General features: G+C 40.8%; 1 protein-coding gene across 3 annotated transcripts in view; it reads left to right on the forward strand.

Annotated features, from left to right (window-relative positions):
- The first annotated feature begins 7,000 nt into the window (after nucleotides 1-7,000).
- Nucleotides 7,001-16,581, forward strand: part of tacr1a (tachykinin receptor 1a) — a 55,820-nt gene continuing 46,239 nt past the window's right edge. Inside the window, exons 1-2 of one of the 3 annotated variants that reach the window (XM_044111673.1) lie at nucleotides 7,001-7,053; nucleotides 10,111-10,558. In XM_044111673.1, coding sequence (XP_043967608.1) covers nucleotides 10,152-10,558 — 407 coding nt within the window. In that variant the 5' untranslated portion in view covers nucleotides 7,001-7,053; nucleotides 10,111-10,151. Of the gene's footprint in view, nucleotides 7,089-10,110; nucleotides 10,559-16,581 lie in introns of all 3 variants that reach the window. The other 2 variants (XM_044111672.1, XM_044111674.1) reach the window with 2 other exon arrangements.

Genomic DNA, 16,581 nt, shown 5'->3' on the forward strand with positions numbered 1-16,581 from the left:
TGATATCCTGGAAAGACGAAACAATGCACTCCGTGCCCAGCTCATCTCGGTTCGTGCAGAGCTTGATGGGACAGAGCGCAAATACAAGGATGCGAGAGATTCAGTGCATTTTTTTCAAATCATACATCAGTCTCTCAGGTGAAAACTCGAGGAGCTTCTGATAGACCTGAAAAAGGCACAGATGACGATGGATCAACAGTCTGGAGAGAGGGACGATCTTTGGGACGAACTGGACCATCTGAATAGCCAACAAGAGAGTGCATGTCACAAAATTGAGGACCTAAGCAGGCAGAACATGGATTTGATGAAGGAAAATACTCTGCTTAGAAAAAGGCTGGCTGAACCAGAACAGGAGGAGAACCAGGAATCACAATCAGTACTAAGAAAACTTGGTAAGAGGGTAGGTACAGTTTTAAAGACAAAGTACCAGAAGGGAACAACCAGATACTGGGTGCCACTATAGATCTTCTAGTTCCACTGGTTGGTCTGGTAAAACTGATGTCATGCTCTAACTGGTTGTTCTTAAGTTACTGGTTGTTCTCGAATTGCTGGTTGTTCTTGAACTCCTAGTTGTTCTCGAATTGCCGATTGTTCTGGTTTAACTGGTTGTTTTTGAATCACTGGTTCTTCGTGAATTGCTGGTTGTTCTTGAATTGCTGGTTGTTCTTAATTGCTGGTTGTTCTGGCTTAACTGGTTTTTTTTGAGTTACTAGTTCTTCTGGAATTCCAGGTTGTTCTTCAATTACTGGTTGTTCTTGGCATAAAGTCAAACTGAAATTCTCTCTAGCCTCACCTGCATCATTCAATCAGTGCAATCTTTCTCTTTCCAGCTGCGTTCAATCTGTTTATCCACAAACCATAGCTTCTCAGCCAGCTATCTCACCAGATCTTTTTCCTAGTGATTCCCCGTCCTTTCACCTGTGATCTTGCCATCATAAGAGCCGCTTAGCCATGTGCTCGGCCCCTTACTTTACCCTTCAGACGCTCCTCATATGCAAGAGAATTTCTCCTGGTCCAGGCCTCAATTATTTCAAGCAGCTTCTCCCCCCATCTCTCGACTGACTGCTTCGCCACCTACTCCACGATCCATCTCTGGCAAGTGGACACTTAATCCCACTGTCAACATCCCCGGGCCGTCTTTCTTTGCCTCAGGCCCCAGCATGGGCCCGCTAAGGTCTCGCCACACTGATCTACGTCGCCGTTCCCTCCCAGTTCATCCTTCATCATCTCTCTATTTCACCACCGCCATTCATTGCATCGCCTTCCCACCGGTTCCCCGCTCTGGTTCAGCCACGTCAACAGCTTCTCTCACTTCCGCATGGCCGCTGTTAGCCTGGTCATCAGCACCTACCATCAAATTTCTCATGCTACACCCACCTCAGGCTGTCGGGGTAAGACATAGCCTTCACCCTCTGCTCTCACTTTTGGGGGAACACATTCCTTATCAGCAACGGGAATGCTCATCCGAGCTTATTGCAATTCACAGCTCGATGTTCTCAGCCAGGGCCAGAGCGCCAAAGAACTTCAATTCATGCATGTCAATCAATCCTTTTAATCGCTGTCTTTCTCCGTCTGAGTCTCTACAGATTGAATTACTAGTTCTTGAATTACTAGTTGTTCTAGTTTAACTGGTTGTTCTGTAGTTACTGGTTCTTGAATTACCGCTTGTTCTTGAATTGCTGGTTGCTAACAGAATGCTAGCTCATGATAAGACAGCAGGATAACTGTAGGTAACCATGGCAACTGGGGACAATTTAAAGGCATGCCACAGTGTTTATAAACAAATAATCCTTATTTGATTACATTCTCCTTGGAAAAATGTGAAGATCAGAAAAAATGTCCTCACCTTCCACAAAAGACGTCCATTGGTTGATGGAAATGGTTATAATGGGCCTCGATAGGTTACATAGAAATACACACGCACACACACCTCCACACACAAATGCCAACACACAACCACGCACAGAGCTGCACCTTTCTCTGGAGACCACAATCTGTGAAGGACGTGCACATGTATTTTTCAATGATCGATTTTTCTTTCACAAGTATATTTGGAATAAACATCAGTGGAGCAGGTGGATGACGTTTATTGAACTTGCATGCACCGACAGTATTCATGCCCCTCTTATGTTTTTTACCTTTTGTTACGTTACTACCAAAAATGTTTATGCATTTCATGGCCATTTATCATTGTAGCCTAGCTCAAGCTCAGGCTGATTGGATGGAGACGAGTGTGTCTGTGAATATCAAATTTGAAATCTTCCTCAGGTTTTGAATTGGATTTATAATGTAATATACCTATAGATGTAGAAATAAATCAAAAATAACATTACAAATCCTTCACAGAAGACATAAACTAACCATGAAAAAATTTGCTTCTTGCGGAAATGTCCCAGCACCTGCCAACCTGAGAGTACATGGCAAAATTCCTGTTTAAGATAAACGGTTCTAAAAGATAACCTACCATGCTATGAAAACTCATGTTTCACAACATGACCCAAAATAACCTCTTTTTTTTGTTTTAAAGGACTTTGGAAATCAAAAGCAGCAATCTTACAGCAGTAATTTGTCAGTTTGAAATTGCCTTGTGTGTTATGTTAGAGAAACCAGCCATTCTGTTGACAAACTTTAGACTCCCTTCTTCATGTATTTATGGATATAATTATGCAACATTATGTACCCAGACAGAATGGGGTGTAATTTTTCATAGTATGATTGAGGTCATGCAAAAAGGTCACGTTGGCTAATGGAGCTTTTTGGAGGGCTGAGCCAGCTGCTGTTCTGGGAGTAGGCGGCCTTCTGCTGCAGCGTCAGGTAGTCTGCTTATCCAGGCAATAAAAGTGTTTATCAGAAGGAACAGGAAGCATTTTAATACTAATCCAGTGATGTAAGGTAGATCTATTTATGTTGCTTTGTACAAGTGTGGTGACCTTATCACTGAGAAGTACATGTACTGACATGTGCTGTGCTGTTCCCCCCAATAGAGATACTGTACAAACGTACATGCAGTGCAACAGAAGGTTGCCGGTTCCTTCTGATGAAATCTGTCCAAGTTTTTCTAAAGTCGTCCAGAGTTGATGGACCTGCTTGTCAATCCATGAACTTTTCACAGCTGCTCGATAATTATAGCCCATCGTAAAAGTGTTTATATCTCTAAAACTTTTTCACATGTTGCCTATGTATTTCACATGTGTCAAACCCAAGCTAAATCCGGCCTGCCATAGATATTTATATGGCTCTCAAGACTCCAAAGGGCCACTTAAGTAGAACTTCAAGATCTTATTATGTTATCAGTCAGATCAAATCGGCTTTCATCTGCATAACGCCAAATTATGTCAATTTGAAAAGATGATGATATTATTTGATTTTAAAGGAGCGGTATTATGTAAAATCAACATTTTGGAGCTTTTCATCACATGATGTTCTTGTCCCATCAAAAACATCCCTGGAGTGTTGAGTCGATTCTTTCGTGCATGTTTGAGAAATCCTTTAATCTCCCGTGACTAAAAGGAAATGCTTGTCGGTCTGCTTTACTTTACTTTGCCTGTGCATTTAGTGTAAAGCACATTAATCATTTTTTCATTCTTTGTTGTACTTTTATCTCACCATGCCTCCCATTGGCCTGTTTCTTTTTGATCTTTGACTCTTTCTTTCTTCTTTTTTTGCTCTGTCATTCATGACCAGGCCTCCCTCAGCAGTCAATAGATTTTTTATTTTTTTTTAATAACTTTGGAAATAGCCTATCCCTTCAACGTTGAACATAATAACAATGTTCTTGACAACAACAACAAAAATATATATGTATGTTTAGACTGGGATTTTAGACTCCCTAAAGAGAACCATAACAACTCTGAACCTGAAACCTACTGGAATACTGCTGACAGTAATGCGAAAACTAAAGAGTGTGGATTTCAAAGTAAGACAACTGTCCTAGTTGTAGAGCCAAGGAAAGTCTTGGTTGGTTTCAGAGAGAGAAAATAAAACTAAAACTCTTTGGAAAGAACTGAAGATCAGAGTGAACAGAGAGAGCCCTTTGAACCTTTGAGATTTCAGAACAGTTTGTGTGAAAAAATGGGTCAAAAGTCCACCTGATAATACGTGAGATGAGTTTATAGATTCCTTGAAGATTCTATTACAAAGTGAGGCTTTTCCACAAAGTATCGAGTACAGGTGTTTTGATGCCTTCAATGCTTATTCCCTTTGCCAGTCCATATTTTACCTCATGGATGGATTTGCTTTGATTTATTTGCATGTGTTTAATATCAGGGTTGTGATATTCTGTATCCAATCCAGGTTTTTTTTATGGGTGTTTGAAATCCTTGAAAAGTGCTTGATTTCTGTATAACATTCTTGATATTAAACTGCACAGTTTAATCTCACAGAGCAGCCCTCCGACTCAGCTCCTTCAGACTAGCCAGCAGCAATTAGCAAACACCTGATTTAACTCTGCATCTGCTGAGTTCATTATAAGAGCTACTCTCAGTGAAATACTGGTGAAAACGTCGTTAAAGGGTGAATAGAGGAATGCTATGTGATGACATGCTGAGGGCGGCGTGTTGGAAAGAGCAGGACTTTCTTAAAGAGACACGGGACCAATTCAGTGTGTTAAATTGCAAAGTCAAAGTTCTTTACATGCATTGTCATACTTGATTTTTTTTTTATTTTTTATGAAGCATTTGTTCCATGTTTCACCGCTCCTCTACATTATTCTGAGATTCTGCTGCCGATTTTAACTATGTCAGTCTCAACATCCTCCTCTATCACAACTGCTGGGTGGAAGCAGCCCTGGTGCTGACAGCTTTGGGAAACAAAAGTTTTATTTTTCTCTTTTAGATACTGTTTAATAACAATGCGTGGATTAAAAAAAAAAAAAAAAAAAAAGCTCCTACTCACAAGTTGATTAAACTGGATCATGCCGTTGGAAGGGGTAAACAACTTATTTCCAAAGTCATTTGCATTTGCGTCACCTCAGACTATTATTATTATTATTATTATTATTATTATTATTATTATTATTATTATTATTATTATTATTATTATTATTATTATTATTAATCTCTCTATGGGTTGATCAAACCAACCCCTAAGGTTTCAAAGAATGACTGGCTTTTAATCAGCAGAAATAAAGGGATTTATCCTCCTGCTTCTTTTAGATGCAACCATTAATCAGACTTTGTGACTGACAAGACGTGATTGTGAATCGCCTGAAATTATGGACTGGATCATTTCAGTCTGTAATTATTCCAGTCTTGTTTTATTCCTAAATGTGTAGGCAAACCTAAATGATATCTTTACTTATTTATTTTTTGCTAATGATAATTTAGATATTCACAATACATTGGGACTGACCTATTTTTACACTGACACTGTAAGAAGTCATCATGAGGAATAAAAGTGATTATGTTTGGGATTTAGAGAAGAATAGAGATATATTTTATCATCCCAAAGATGGGAAAGTTCAACAGCAGAAAAATGCGGCAGGGAATCATAATATATCACACTCTTTAGGACACTCACAGATGATTTACAAGAGAAAAAGATTGGAGTGAAATAAACTTTTTCTCCATGTCATGCAAATATGTTGTATGATTAATTAGCTTTTCAAGGCTTTGTGGCTCTTGCTCATCTCTTTAATATCTTTGTAAGAGGGAAAATTCGTAAAATCGGCATATCAAATAATCATTTTCTGCACTGGAACTTCTGCGTTCATCACACTCTCCTCTCAGAGTCAAGAAGGCCAGAAAAAAGTAAATAATCTACAGAGAAGTTATAGTCAACAGGTTTAGATTATTGGCTGAGCTAACATCAAGTCAACAATTTGACCATAAAACAAAATATGGGGGAAAAAAAATCCACATCAAGAGCTCATTTTCATAACATCATGCATAAGCCTACCGTCTATTGACATTTCTAATACATTGACATGCACAGACTTGCTCTTCTTTCTTTGCCTGGAATTATTTAATCACCAAGGAGAGTTATGAATCTGAAGATGAAAGCTTATTAATGACCTGATGCTATCGTTAAAGCCTTGATCAGGTCACCCTTGGGGAATAAAAACACTCCAGAAATGTCAAGAAAATTGGGCTTTTAGAACTTTAAAAGATCAGAGAGTCGACCAAGGGGGACATTCTGACTAAATACCTATAAAATGTTAAATAAATGTCGTGGCAATCTGGCAAATGGTAAAAGCAGATATCTTTACCTATAGAATAGAACATGTTGGGCAAACAGAGGTGGCGTAGAGTGACAGATCACCACAGGAGACAGGAGCATAGAGCTGCCATCTTTCCCTCAATTTGAGCCTTAGTAAAGACAGCAGAGCACAAAGCAGTCCAGCAGGTATAAATGGAGCTGGGTTGTTGTTGGCATCGCCGCACAGACCGAGCCTGGATGAAAGCAACAGGACGCAGAGCAGTCAATGAGAGCCGCAAAAAGAGAGACAGCAATCAGCAGCGTGTCAGAGATGAGAAACGGAGGATTTTCTGCTCTCTGTGAGGTTGGCAACCTAAATTATGGCCTTAGAGAGCAGCACAAAACAACTCCTGCGATTCCGACTGCAGTGTCACCTCAAAAGATCCATCTGCCTTGTGGGAATCTGTAACTGTGTACCATGATTGTGTTGTTGCTTTATTCATTCGCATTGGCATGAAGGGTTTATTGTTCTATTGGAAAAAAAGAAACAAATTTTTCAAATCTTTGAAATAAAAATGCCTCAATATCTAATCACTCTGTGATGTGATCTTCTATTTGTAACTCTTCCAACTCCTAACCGTCTAAACCAGTGGTCTCCAACTTTTTGGGGGACCATCGCGGGAGGGGAGCGTCAGATAATGCTTCCGCATGTCGGTGGTCCCGCTAACCCTTTTGTGGGTGGTATGTTACCTTGGCTTGGTCCGATTATCGCAGCCGGTGGGGTTTTTCACTGACCGCGAGCGAGAACGTAGCCTGTTGAATGTGACAGGTAGCCAATCAGAAAGCGCGGTGACGTAAGCACGGAGAGGAATCCAAAAACAGTTGATATAGCAACTGAGAGTCCGGTGGACATCGGAGGTGATATATGGAAATGTTTACTACTATATGTAAAGGTCATTTTTATACATGTTTATTATATGTTATTCAGTTAAAAATGTTAACTACGAACAAACATAACTTACCTCCAAATCATAGTGCAGCAAATAGAGCGGCTGCTCCCGCCGTCTTTTATCAAACGTCTTTTCTTTTTGTTTCGTCTTTAATCGCTTAAAATGAGTCCACAATTTATCACTACTGCTTCTATATTGTCATCCATGTTTGATTATTCTAAATTCATGTATGGTATGTTGGGGGTTTTACTGAATCTTCTTCTAGAATCGGGATGTTCGTGAGTGGAATCGGTTCCTGTGCGGTGTGTTGCTCTGCCGTGTGGCTGGACACACGAACCGATCGAACCTTTTGGACTTTTATCAGTTCTGTGGTCACAGAAGTTTGGAAAATCGGCCGGCAATCCTTAAATCGTACCTTGTGAACCTAACCCTAAAACTCACAAGCTGTAATCCTCTCTTCTCGTCTCCACCACTAACGCTCTCTGACTCTGGTCGCTATGGTAATATTTACATATCCCTTCAAAATAAGATACAGATGCGCTACAAAAACAAACATTTTACTTTCGTGAAGATTTTAACTCATGATAACAACTAATGGGAGCCCTGAGCTTGTTTCTCAGTAACTAGACGGTCCCATCTGGGAGGGATGAGACACAATGACACACCAAGTGTTGCTCATGCACAGGGTGTTTGGTCTCTACGTGGTGAAACAGTTTGAAGTTTCACTCCCTCATTAACGAGCCGGTCACCATATATTGTGGGAATCACCTACCGGGATAAATCCATTCTCCTGTCTCTTCTCTGGGCCTTTTCCCTTCACAAAGAAACTTTCCAAAGACATCTGATCTATTTCTTACTCATTTTGCTGCTTGTGGGTTCAATGTTGGCGAGCAAGATGTAAAGGAGAGTCTCCGGTTAAAAGTTTTTCAAAATAAAAGATCCCCTAGACTCAAATAATACATAAAACGGAAATATTTAATTATTTCTTCCGCAGCCCGGTACCAATTGGTCCACGGGCCGGTACTGGTCCGCGGCCCGGGGGTTGGGGACCACTAGTCTAAACCTCTAAATTGAGATGAACAGACTGATTTTTTATTTTTTTAAAAGGTGATCACCTGTCATTTTGACAAATTGCAGTTGACGCACCTGGGTGCAGAAATGCAGGCAACGATTGCAGAGGCAACGACTGAACTCACCGTAGCCCTCACTCCTGAAGCCTTCGGTCAGGAAACCCCTCGTTCAGAGTCTTGCCGACTTCTGATCGCTTGAATTGGAGAAATGTTCCCCGATTTAAAAATCTGTGACTGAAATGGCGCACCTCTTTGGATTTTTAAATCGTTTTTATTTGTGGTACGAATCAGACACGATCGATAAAATCTGGCTTTGATGATAAAAAAAAAAAAAACCTACATAAACTTTAACGTCAACCTTATTTTTATTTTTATTTATTTATTTATTTATTTATTTATTTTTACAGTATAATGACAATTAAATAAAATAGCTAACATAAAATAAAGCAATTTTCAAGTCATTGGATTGAGATCTGGGCTTTGACTAAGCCACTCCGGAACCTCCACCTTGTTGTCTTCAAACCGGTTCAGCTCTAGCTGAATGCGTCGGGTCGTCGTCATGTTGGATAGTAAATGTTCTCTTCACAGTTCTCCTGCTGATGGAAACAAATTGTTCTCTGTGCTCTTTATGCAAATACTTTGACTTATTTGACATTATTTTGTAAAAAAGAAGTTTTCACTTTAATGATTTCTTTGGTGCTTTTTGTGCTGGTCAGAAACTCTAACATTCATGTAACAAAATTTACATGAATCATGACCAATTTATGAAATCAATAAAAAGGGTAAAATGACTAGGAGTGAGTGAATGGGTTAAAAAACAAAGCCTTGTGTCAGAGCGGGCAACAAAAGTCTGCAGCTCTGCACAGCCGATTCAGGCTGGTTACAAACTGAAAACAGCACGGTGCAAGTGCACACCGCACTTTTCAGATTTACATTCGGATGCAAGCAACTCTCCAATGCATGCTTTTCAATGAATTCAATAATTACGTTCTGCTTCGAGTGGATCTGTCACCTAAAATCTCTCTGAACACATTGCAGTTTATGTTTGTATCAACATGTTTCAAAGTTCGACGGTCATGAAAACTGAAGGAAGGAGAATCCGTGTTGTCCTCGCGCACCGACGGACAGAGCCGTTTGTTGGAGAAAAGCTTTTCCGTAAAATGCGTCCCCGTCCTCACAGACATTGTTCCGCTCGTTTTTCTCCGCAGGCTCGTTGATTTCCAAACACGGTTCATACTGTGAGACCACAAGAGGGGGCAGTGAGTGGGAACACCGGGGTGTTCGGTGCTTCTTCTTCTCCTCATCCCATTACAGGGAACATCCTGCAGTTCGAATTAGATTCCAACTGCAAAATCGCTGCTGCCGACATCTTCTTTTTTTTTTCTTTTCTTCATTTTTTATTATTAATAATATAATTAATGTTCTCATTTAATTATTTTTTTCCGCCTATGCTTTGCTTGTTGTAGAGGTGTTTAGGCATGGTAATCCCTCTGTGCTCTCCGTGCGCGTTTTGAGTCGGATGAGATGAATAACTCACCTGAGCTCATCCATAATCACGGCAGCAACGCCAGCCCCTCGGCGCGACGCGCGTCAGCTCGCTCCATAAGTGGCTCGCCGCGTCTCAGTTGGAGCAGAGGAGCAGGAGGATAGCAGAGGAAGACGGAGCAGAGCTTTCTCTGACGCTCTACCGAGTTAAGAGAGCGCGCACTCCTTCTGCTCCTGGCACTGCGCGTAAAAGTCGCGTCTCTGTTTTTACGCACGGCGCAGAGTGGAGAAATTTCTCTTCAGAAACTCCTATCTTCTGCACCTTTAGTCAGATCATTATAGTGGGATTTTATGCGGACTGGCTGTGTAATTTTTTGTTTAATTGCAAAGTGCACGTGGCGGGATACTCTTCACTACTGTTTTTGTTTGTGTGCGTGTTTGTTCTGAAAGTGGACTTCCTTCTGTTGTAGGCTGTTGTGGTGACGCGATTCTTGCGCCCTAAACATCAAGTATGGATCCTTTATTCAACACCAACGACCTACTGCCAAACGGGACAGTCCGCTCCAATGACACCAACAACGGGACCGTGTACCGGAACCAGTTCGTGCAGCCGGTGTGGAGGATCGTCCTGTGGGCCATCGCGTACAGCTGCATAGTCGTGGTGTCGGTGGTGGGCAATGTGACGGTGATCTGGATCATCTTGGCGCACAAACGCATGAGGACCGTCACCAACTATTTCCTCCTCAACCTGGCGTTCGCCGAAGCCTCCATGTCCGCCTTCAACACGGTGATCAACTTCGCCTACGCCGTGCACAACGAGTGGTACTTCGGGCTGATCTACTGCCGCTTCCACAACTTCTTCCCCATCGCGGCTGTGTTCGCCAGCATCTACTCGATGACTGCCATCGCCCTGGACAGGTAACGCTGCGGGCAATGGCGCACAAACCCCATGAAGCGGGTCACTTTACAGTAGGCTGCTGTGTTTAAGGCTTCTAAAAGTATCAACGTGTATTAAAAAGCCCCAAAACAGCAGAGGAAGGTTGTAAAAACGTAGCAGTAAAGCCCGCGGAACAGCTTAATCAACTCAAAGGTGGGAGAAAAAGAGAGAAAAAGTCGAGAAGAGTCGAGCAGTTAGAGACGTTTTGGATGGTCTGATTGTCTCCAACATGTAAAAAAAAATTAAATAGAAATATACAAAATACACGGGATGAAGATATCACAGTTATTAGTCAAATTTAGAAGTTTGAAAAGAAGTGAGGTAAAGCGTACACATATTTAATCCTTCAATATTTATAAAAACTACAATCTATATACACAAATACACAGCCCAAACCAAGAAAACAAATAGCATCATTACAGTATTTCAGTGTGTAGGTGTGTGATGGGAATACTTAATTTCTAAATTTGCTGGGGTTTTTTTTTTTGTGTGTGTGTGTGTGTGTGTGTGCGTGTGTGTGTGTGTGTGTGTGTGTTTGTGAGTTTAAAAAAAAAAGGTCCAGCCAAGGACTGGGTTTGCAAATTAGGCTGGAAAACCTTTGTACAAAACGGTTGAACTGAATAATTCTGACCTCATATGAAAACCTTTTCCACATATATTTTTTTAGACTTGGGTTGGACATAATTTTAATTTCACTTTAAAGCTGTTCCACAAGCTTATGTCGCTATTATATATGTATACAGTATACTCCTTCTGACTATATGTATGAAAGTTGTGCATCTTTAGGTTAAGTGTATCAAATCATCGCCTTCTTCTCTGTCACAGAATTTATTTATTTTTTTCATGGCATATGGTCAACATTTTTTGTCCTTACATCAAATGCTGTGCTGTTTTGAGTTCAGTTTCATTTAAAGTTTATGACTATAAAAATGCACAAGTGTGTTCAAAAAATCTGGCAGCTTGTATAATTGGTCGGTTTCTATGCTAGCCATTTTAAACTTTTGTAAAGACCACCTTCTATGAGCCCCAACAAGGTGCGTTACACTCACAGACAAATTAGCTTGAATCAAGCTAGTAGAAGGTAAACAGGCATAAACAACTTGGGAAAACAAAGGGCAAATATGGAACAGGTTTTCATTCAAACTCGTCATTCTTCCCATTAACCGCCATAGTTCCTGACCCCTGTTAGCTCTTTCCTTGCTGCTACGCTTCTCAGGCAATACTATGAATCTGATTGAGTCACAGCTCTGCAGCTAAGACGTAATAAAAGGTCAAGCAGGTCAAAACAAAGACATGAAACATGTTGATCCATTGGGAAGCCATCACTTCCAGTTGTCTCTCCCACTGCTTTTGAGCTTCAAGTTTATAGTTCAACAACTTCTTGACTTGTGTGAGCTTAAGCTTTCCCACCATCCCCTCCCGCTTGTGACGGTTTTTCTGCCGAACAGAGAGAATTTGTCCCGGCTACCTGGTGAGAAGCAGTTTTGTCATCTCCGCCGTCACTGCGATCGCGCCTGCGGTGCTTCACGCTCAGGACAATTCACAGCTCCGCAGTGGAGCCGAGCGCTGACGTCGATGTGCTGGCTGTGACGAAATAACCCACCTGAGATGCATTCAGGCTCATGATGGGTGGTGGCTGCAGTGAGGGAAGGGGTTAGTGAGGTGTGGAGAGCTTCAGCGGGGAAAAAAAAATCAGAGCGTAACTCTGTTTAAAAGAGAATAGACGATGACAAGGTTTCAGCAAGATGGATTACTGAATGAAATGAGCATGTTCTGTAAATTACTTTGATAATGTAGATTTTTTTTCAAGGAAGTGAATACTATATAATGAAAAAAAAAGTTGACAGAGCAAATAAATCATATAAAAGATATCTTGCCATTGCTTTTCTATGCAATTACATTTGATTCTCATCTCCCTTCAAGTGTTTTGTCTGGGATTTCTCCCCTTTAGACGGATTCCTCCGGTAGAATTACAACCTGGGAAAAGCATTGAACAGAAGGAGAAGTTGTGGAGGACGATGCTGATTTTCTGCGCTGTTTTAGGATTGTAGTCTCCCTGTAGTTTTAACAATGGCAGCGGAGGAAGTGAACAAAGCCACTCAGTCCATGTCGGTCACTCTTTCAAGTACTGAGCGATTAAAAATGGGATGCTTCAGGCGGGAAAAATCTTGTTCGACTCAGGACTCAGGAACATGAAAACAATAAACAGTGGTGGACTGTCTTAGGAGTGGCTGGGTAGTCAAAATCCAACTGCGGGGCTCACTTGTCTCAAATAAGGTCAGAGGTCATGCTTCAACAGTAACAAAGAGACTGAGCAAAAACAGCATTCACTTAAGAGTTTTGAAGCAAAAGAAAAACATCGGTGATCAGAAACAATACTTGGCGCGTGTCACACTAAAGAAAAACATCTTCGTGATCTTCAAGACATTTAGGGGGAAAAAAAAACTTCTGTTAAAGGATGCGATGAAAATGAACGTTTCTCTTACATCTGATGTAAAACTATACTTCGATACTCAGAGTTTTATGGCAAACAGATTAAATTTTAAAAAGCGAATGATGATGATAATAATGAGAATAAAATAAATACAACATTTTAAAGAAACATCATCATATTGAGTGAAGGTTGGGCTGGTTTGCTGCTTCAGACGCTGTGAGACTTTCTGTAATTGATGTAGTTTAGCAGTTTGTAGTTTGTTTCTTGGGGACGGTAGAACCTTACAGAAACATCAGCCATTGGCGCGGAACTCGTCCGATCAAATGGGCCAAACAGACGGCTTTCGCCTGCCACCCTGCGGAGAACGTACCAGGAAGTGCCACAACGACTCGCCGTCTGGGTGGGAGAAAGATGAATCTGCAAACTTGTGAAACAAACTCTCAAATATTTTACTACAGCATCTGTTGGGAAAAGCCAGCGACTGACCTTTGCGCCAGTGCTGTGCCGCCTTTTCGAACACCATCAAGCTGTGGGAATCTATTTCTGGAAGGTGAGGCATTGGCTCAAAGTCCCAGAGTCATGCTGCGACTCAGCCAGAGTCTGGACTTGAACCGGGTGGAGGCATGAAAATAGTTGCGCATGCTTCCATGCGGCCAGCTTGACCTTAGGCAAGTTTCCAGCAATAATAAGAGAAGGAAAATAATGCTGGACCACACATGTTGAGTCCAGAGTGAGGCTTGGTAACTGACATTACAGCTCAATGTGCAAAGTGGATTGATTTATTTATTTTTGTTTTTAACCTTTTTATTGTATAATTGTGTGTTGACTTCTTTATGGAAATAGGAAGCACTTCATTTTAAAGGGGAAGTGTTATGTAAAATTGACTTTTTTGAGCTATGCATCATGTGATGATGTTATTCCCTCATAAAAACCAAACCTGGTGTGTTGCCTTGATTTTTTTTCTTTCATGTTTGAGAAATACTTGAATCTCCCGTGGCAACCATTCAGCTGTGCAAAACGCCTGGGTGGACCTTTCCACCGCTGAGCTTGTTAGCTTGACGGGATTGACAGTTTTACAGTGCCTCACAAAAGTACTCATACTCCATTCATTTTTTAATAACAAACTTATTTAAATTGCAATTGAATTGAACAAAAATGGAATACATATTTATCTAGTAATAAAAAAAAGAATTCAAAGTTTGAGAAGTTTGGCATGCATTTGTATTAAGCCCCATTTAGTAGCAAAAAGAAGATTAGGGGAAAGCTTAAAGCAGACGTTTTTAGTGTCCTGTGTTGTGTTAAGGTTTATTTATTCTCTGTTTCTTAGTTTCTTTTTATTAGATCAGTGGTTGGTTCTGTGTTACTTTGGACCCGTCCTTCCTGAGTGATTCTAGTTTATTATGTTTATTTCTTGTGTCTAGTTATTCTTTGCTACGCTAGTTTTATTAGATTTCAGAGGTCTAGTTATTCTTTAGTGTTACATTTATTTCCTAGTATCCTGTGTACTCTCCCTCACCCCCTGCACCATCTCCTCTCTATATATATATCTGTCTCCTCAGCCTGCCTTCTGTCCTCTACCCTCATACCTGGATGCTTTTAGATGAGACAAAAATGAAACTTTTTAGCCTACATATGATGAACTCTGTGTTAGAAAATGAAACAGACAATTCCCATTGGGAAGCACAGTAGAGTCAGCATCTATTTGTTAGGTCCTGTTTTATAGAGTGACCAAATGCAGAGTGTATAAATGTATCCCACCATGATGAGCTCCAGAATTACAGCGTGGAACAACATGCTGCTGCTGGAGAATAACAGAAGAGGTGTGTATGTGTGGTGTGTGTAGGTGTGGTGATTTAAATAAGAGATTTGTTGATCATTTAGGAGGATTTCTCTTCTTAATACTCACAGAAGGACCTTGATGAAGTGGCCAGGGTTAGTCAAATCAAACAGTTCATCTAAATGTGTGGCTGTCTCTCTCTGTACATATTTCGTGGTATAGGCTCTAGTGAGCGGCAGTGAAAGAATGCAGACAGTGAGCTGATGGATTTAGTTTAAGAGTGTGGATCTGTCAATGTGTTCAGCGCCGTGTGGAGGCTGTTCTTCTTCTGTGATTAATTTCAGTCGTGCGGACAGTCGCCTCTGATTGCTGCTCTTGGAGAGTTAGTTTGAATTGCTGATGAGTTCCTGCTGTGCGTAATTTAAATATCAAACAAATCAGTTCATACTTCACCCGAGTCAAACGTCTGAGCAATAATCATCTGAATGAGTCAGTTGGGAGCAATAAGGAGGGATTGTTCAAGTGCCTTTTGTTTAAAGAAAGCTCTTGATTCGACAGGTTAGTTAAGGTAGGAGAAATATCTCCTAAATACATCCATGTTGCGCTAGGGAGGCGCAAATTACACCATACTATTAAATTTACTCAAAGTGTTTGCAGCAACTGAAGGTCATTTTTGGACTAAAAGCTGCTCAGCTCAGCCAAGACTCTGCAGTCTGTACAATGTGCTGACAGTCTGCCGCTCTGCTGCTGCCAGGATGGGGAGCTCCAGATCTGCTTCGGTCCTCTAGTAAAACACTGTGTGAGGATTTTCTCATATGGTCAGCAGCATTCCTGGGCACCATGCAGGCTACATACAAGCCAGAAATATTCAGCCCCTCTAACGCAAGATTCTGTGGTGCCGAGAAATCAGAAGCTTTGCTTCCAGCTACAGCATCGGTCCTGGAGTAGGTCTAGCTGGACGTCTGAGCACTCTGATTTTCACAAGTAGCTAAGAAATGGAGTTCATAGAAACAGACATGTACTCAGTTAACGAATGAATCCATTAACACACCTGTTTTAAAGCATTTCAGCCATTCCAAAACCAGCTTTGATGTGTTTTTTTTTGGGATCATTTTCTGATCTGAAACCTCCAAAGGAAGGACGCTGTTTAGGATGTATAGGAACCGTTGAGACTCAAATCTATTATAAACTGGAAAATCAAAGAGATGTCAAAAGTAAGAGAAGTTTAATGTCAACATAGACTGAGAGCACGCTGATCGAAAAACTTTCACCTGTTCTAAAACTGACACCTTCAATCCTGGCTGTAATTTGCAGCTGCTCATATGGACAAGCAAGTTCCTCAGATAAATGATCTCCCATCTTTTTACTTCTTTTTTTAGGAAAGAAGTGGCCACTTTGCTTGATACATCATGTGACAAAAATGGAGGAAAATTACTATTTACATCTGATTAATGTTTCTCTGTCACTTTTGATGTGTTTTATGTTATTGTATGAGCCTAAAGGACATCCGTCGGACTCGTCTAATTCCGATCCAGTTTTTTTTCCTAGCATAAAGGCTGTGGAAAAAAACTTACCTTTACTAGCATAAAGGCTGCTTGAACAAACTCAGATGATCTTGTCGTTTCACATTTCAATTTGTTCTGCACTTCTGAATTAATTTGGTTCAGTGCTTGTTGAGTTAAATAACACTGAATAGAGTGATATATCAGTGTGTTTCTGTGAGTTTTGGTGCTTTGTAGTTTGTCTTAGTTGCTGTCGGACATTTTCACGCCAGGTCAAAAGTCATGCAACGT

This window comes from Gambusia affinis, linkage group LG03, assembly GCF_019740435.1.
Source record: "Gambusia affinis linkage group LG03, SWU_Gaff_1.0, whole genome shotgun sequence".
In the NCBI taxonomy this organism is placed as follows: Eukaryota; Metazoa; Chordata; class Actinopteri; order Cyprinodontiformes; family Poeciliidae; genus Gambusia; species Gambusia affinis.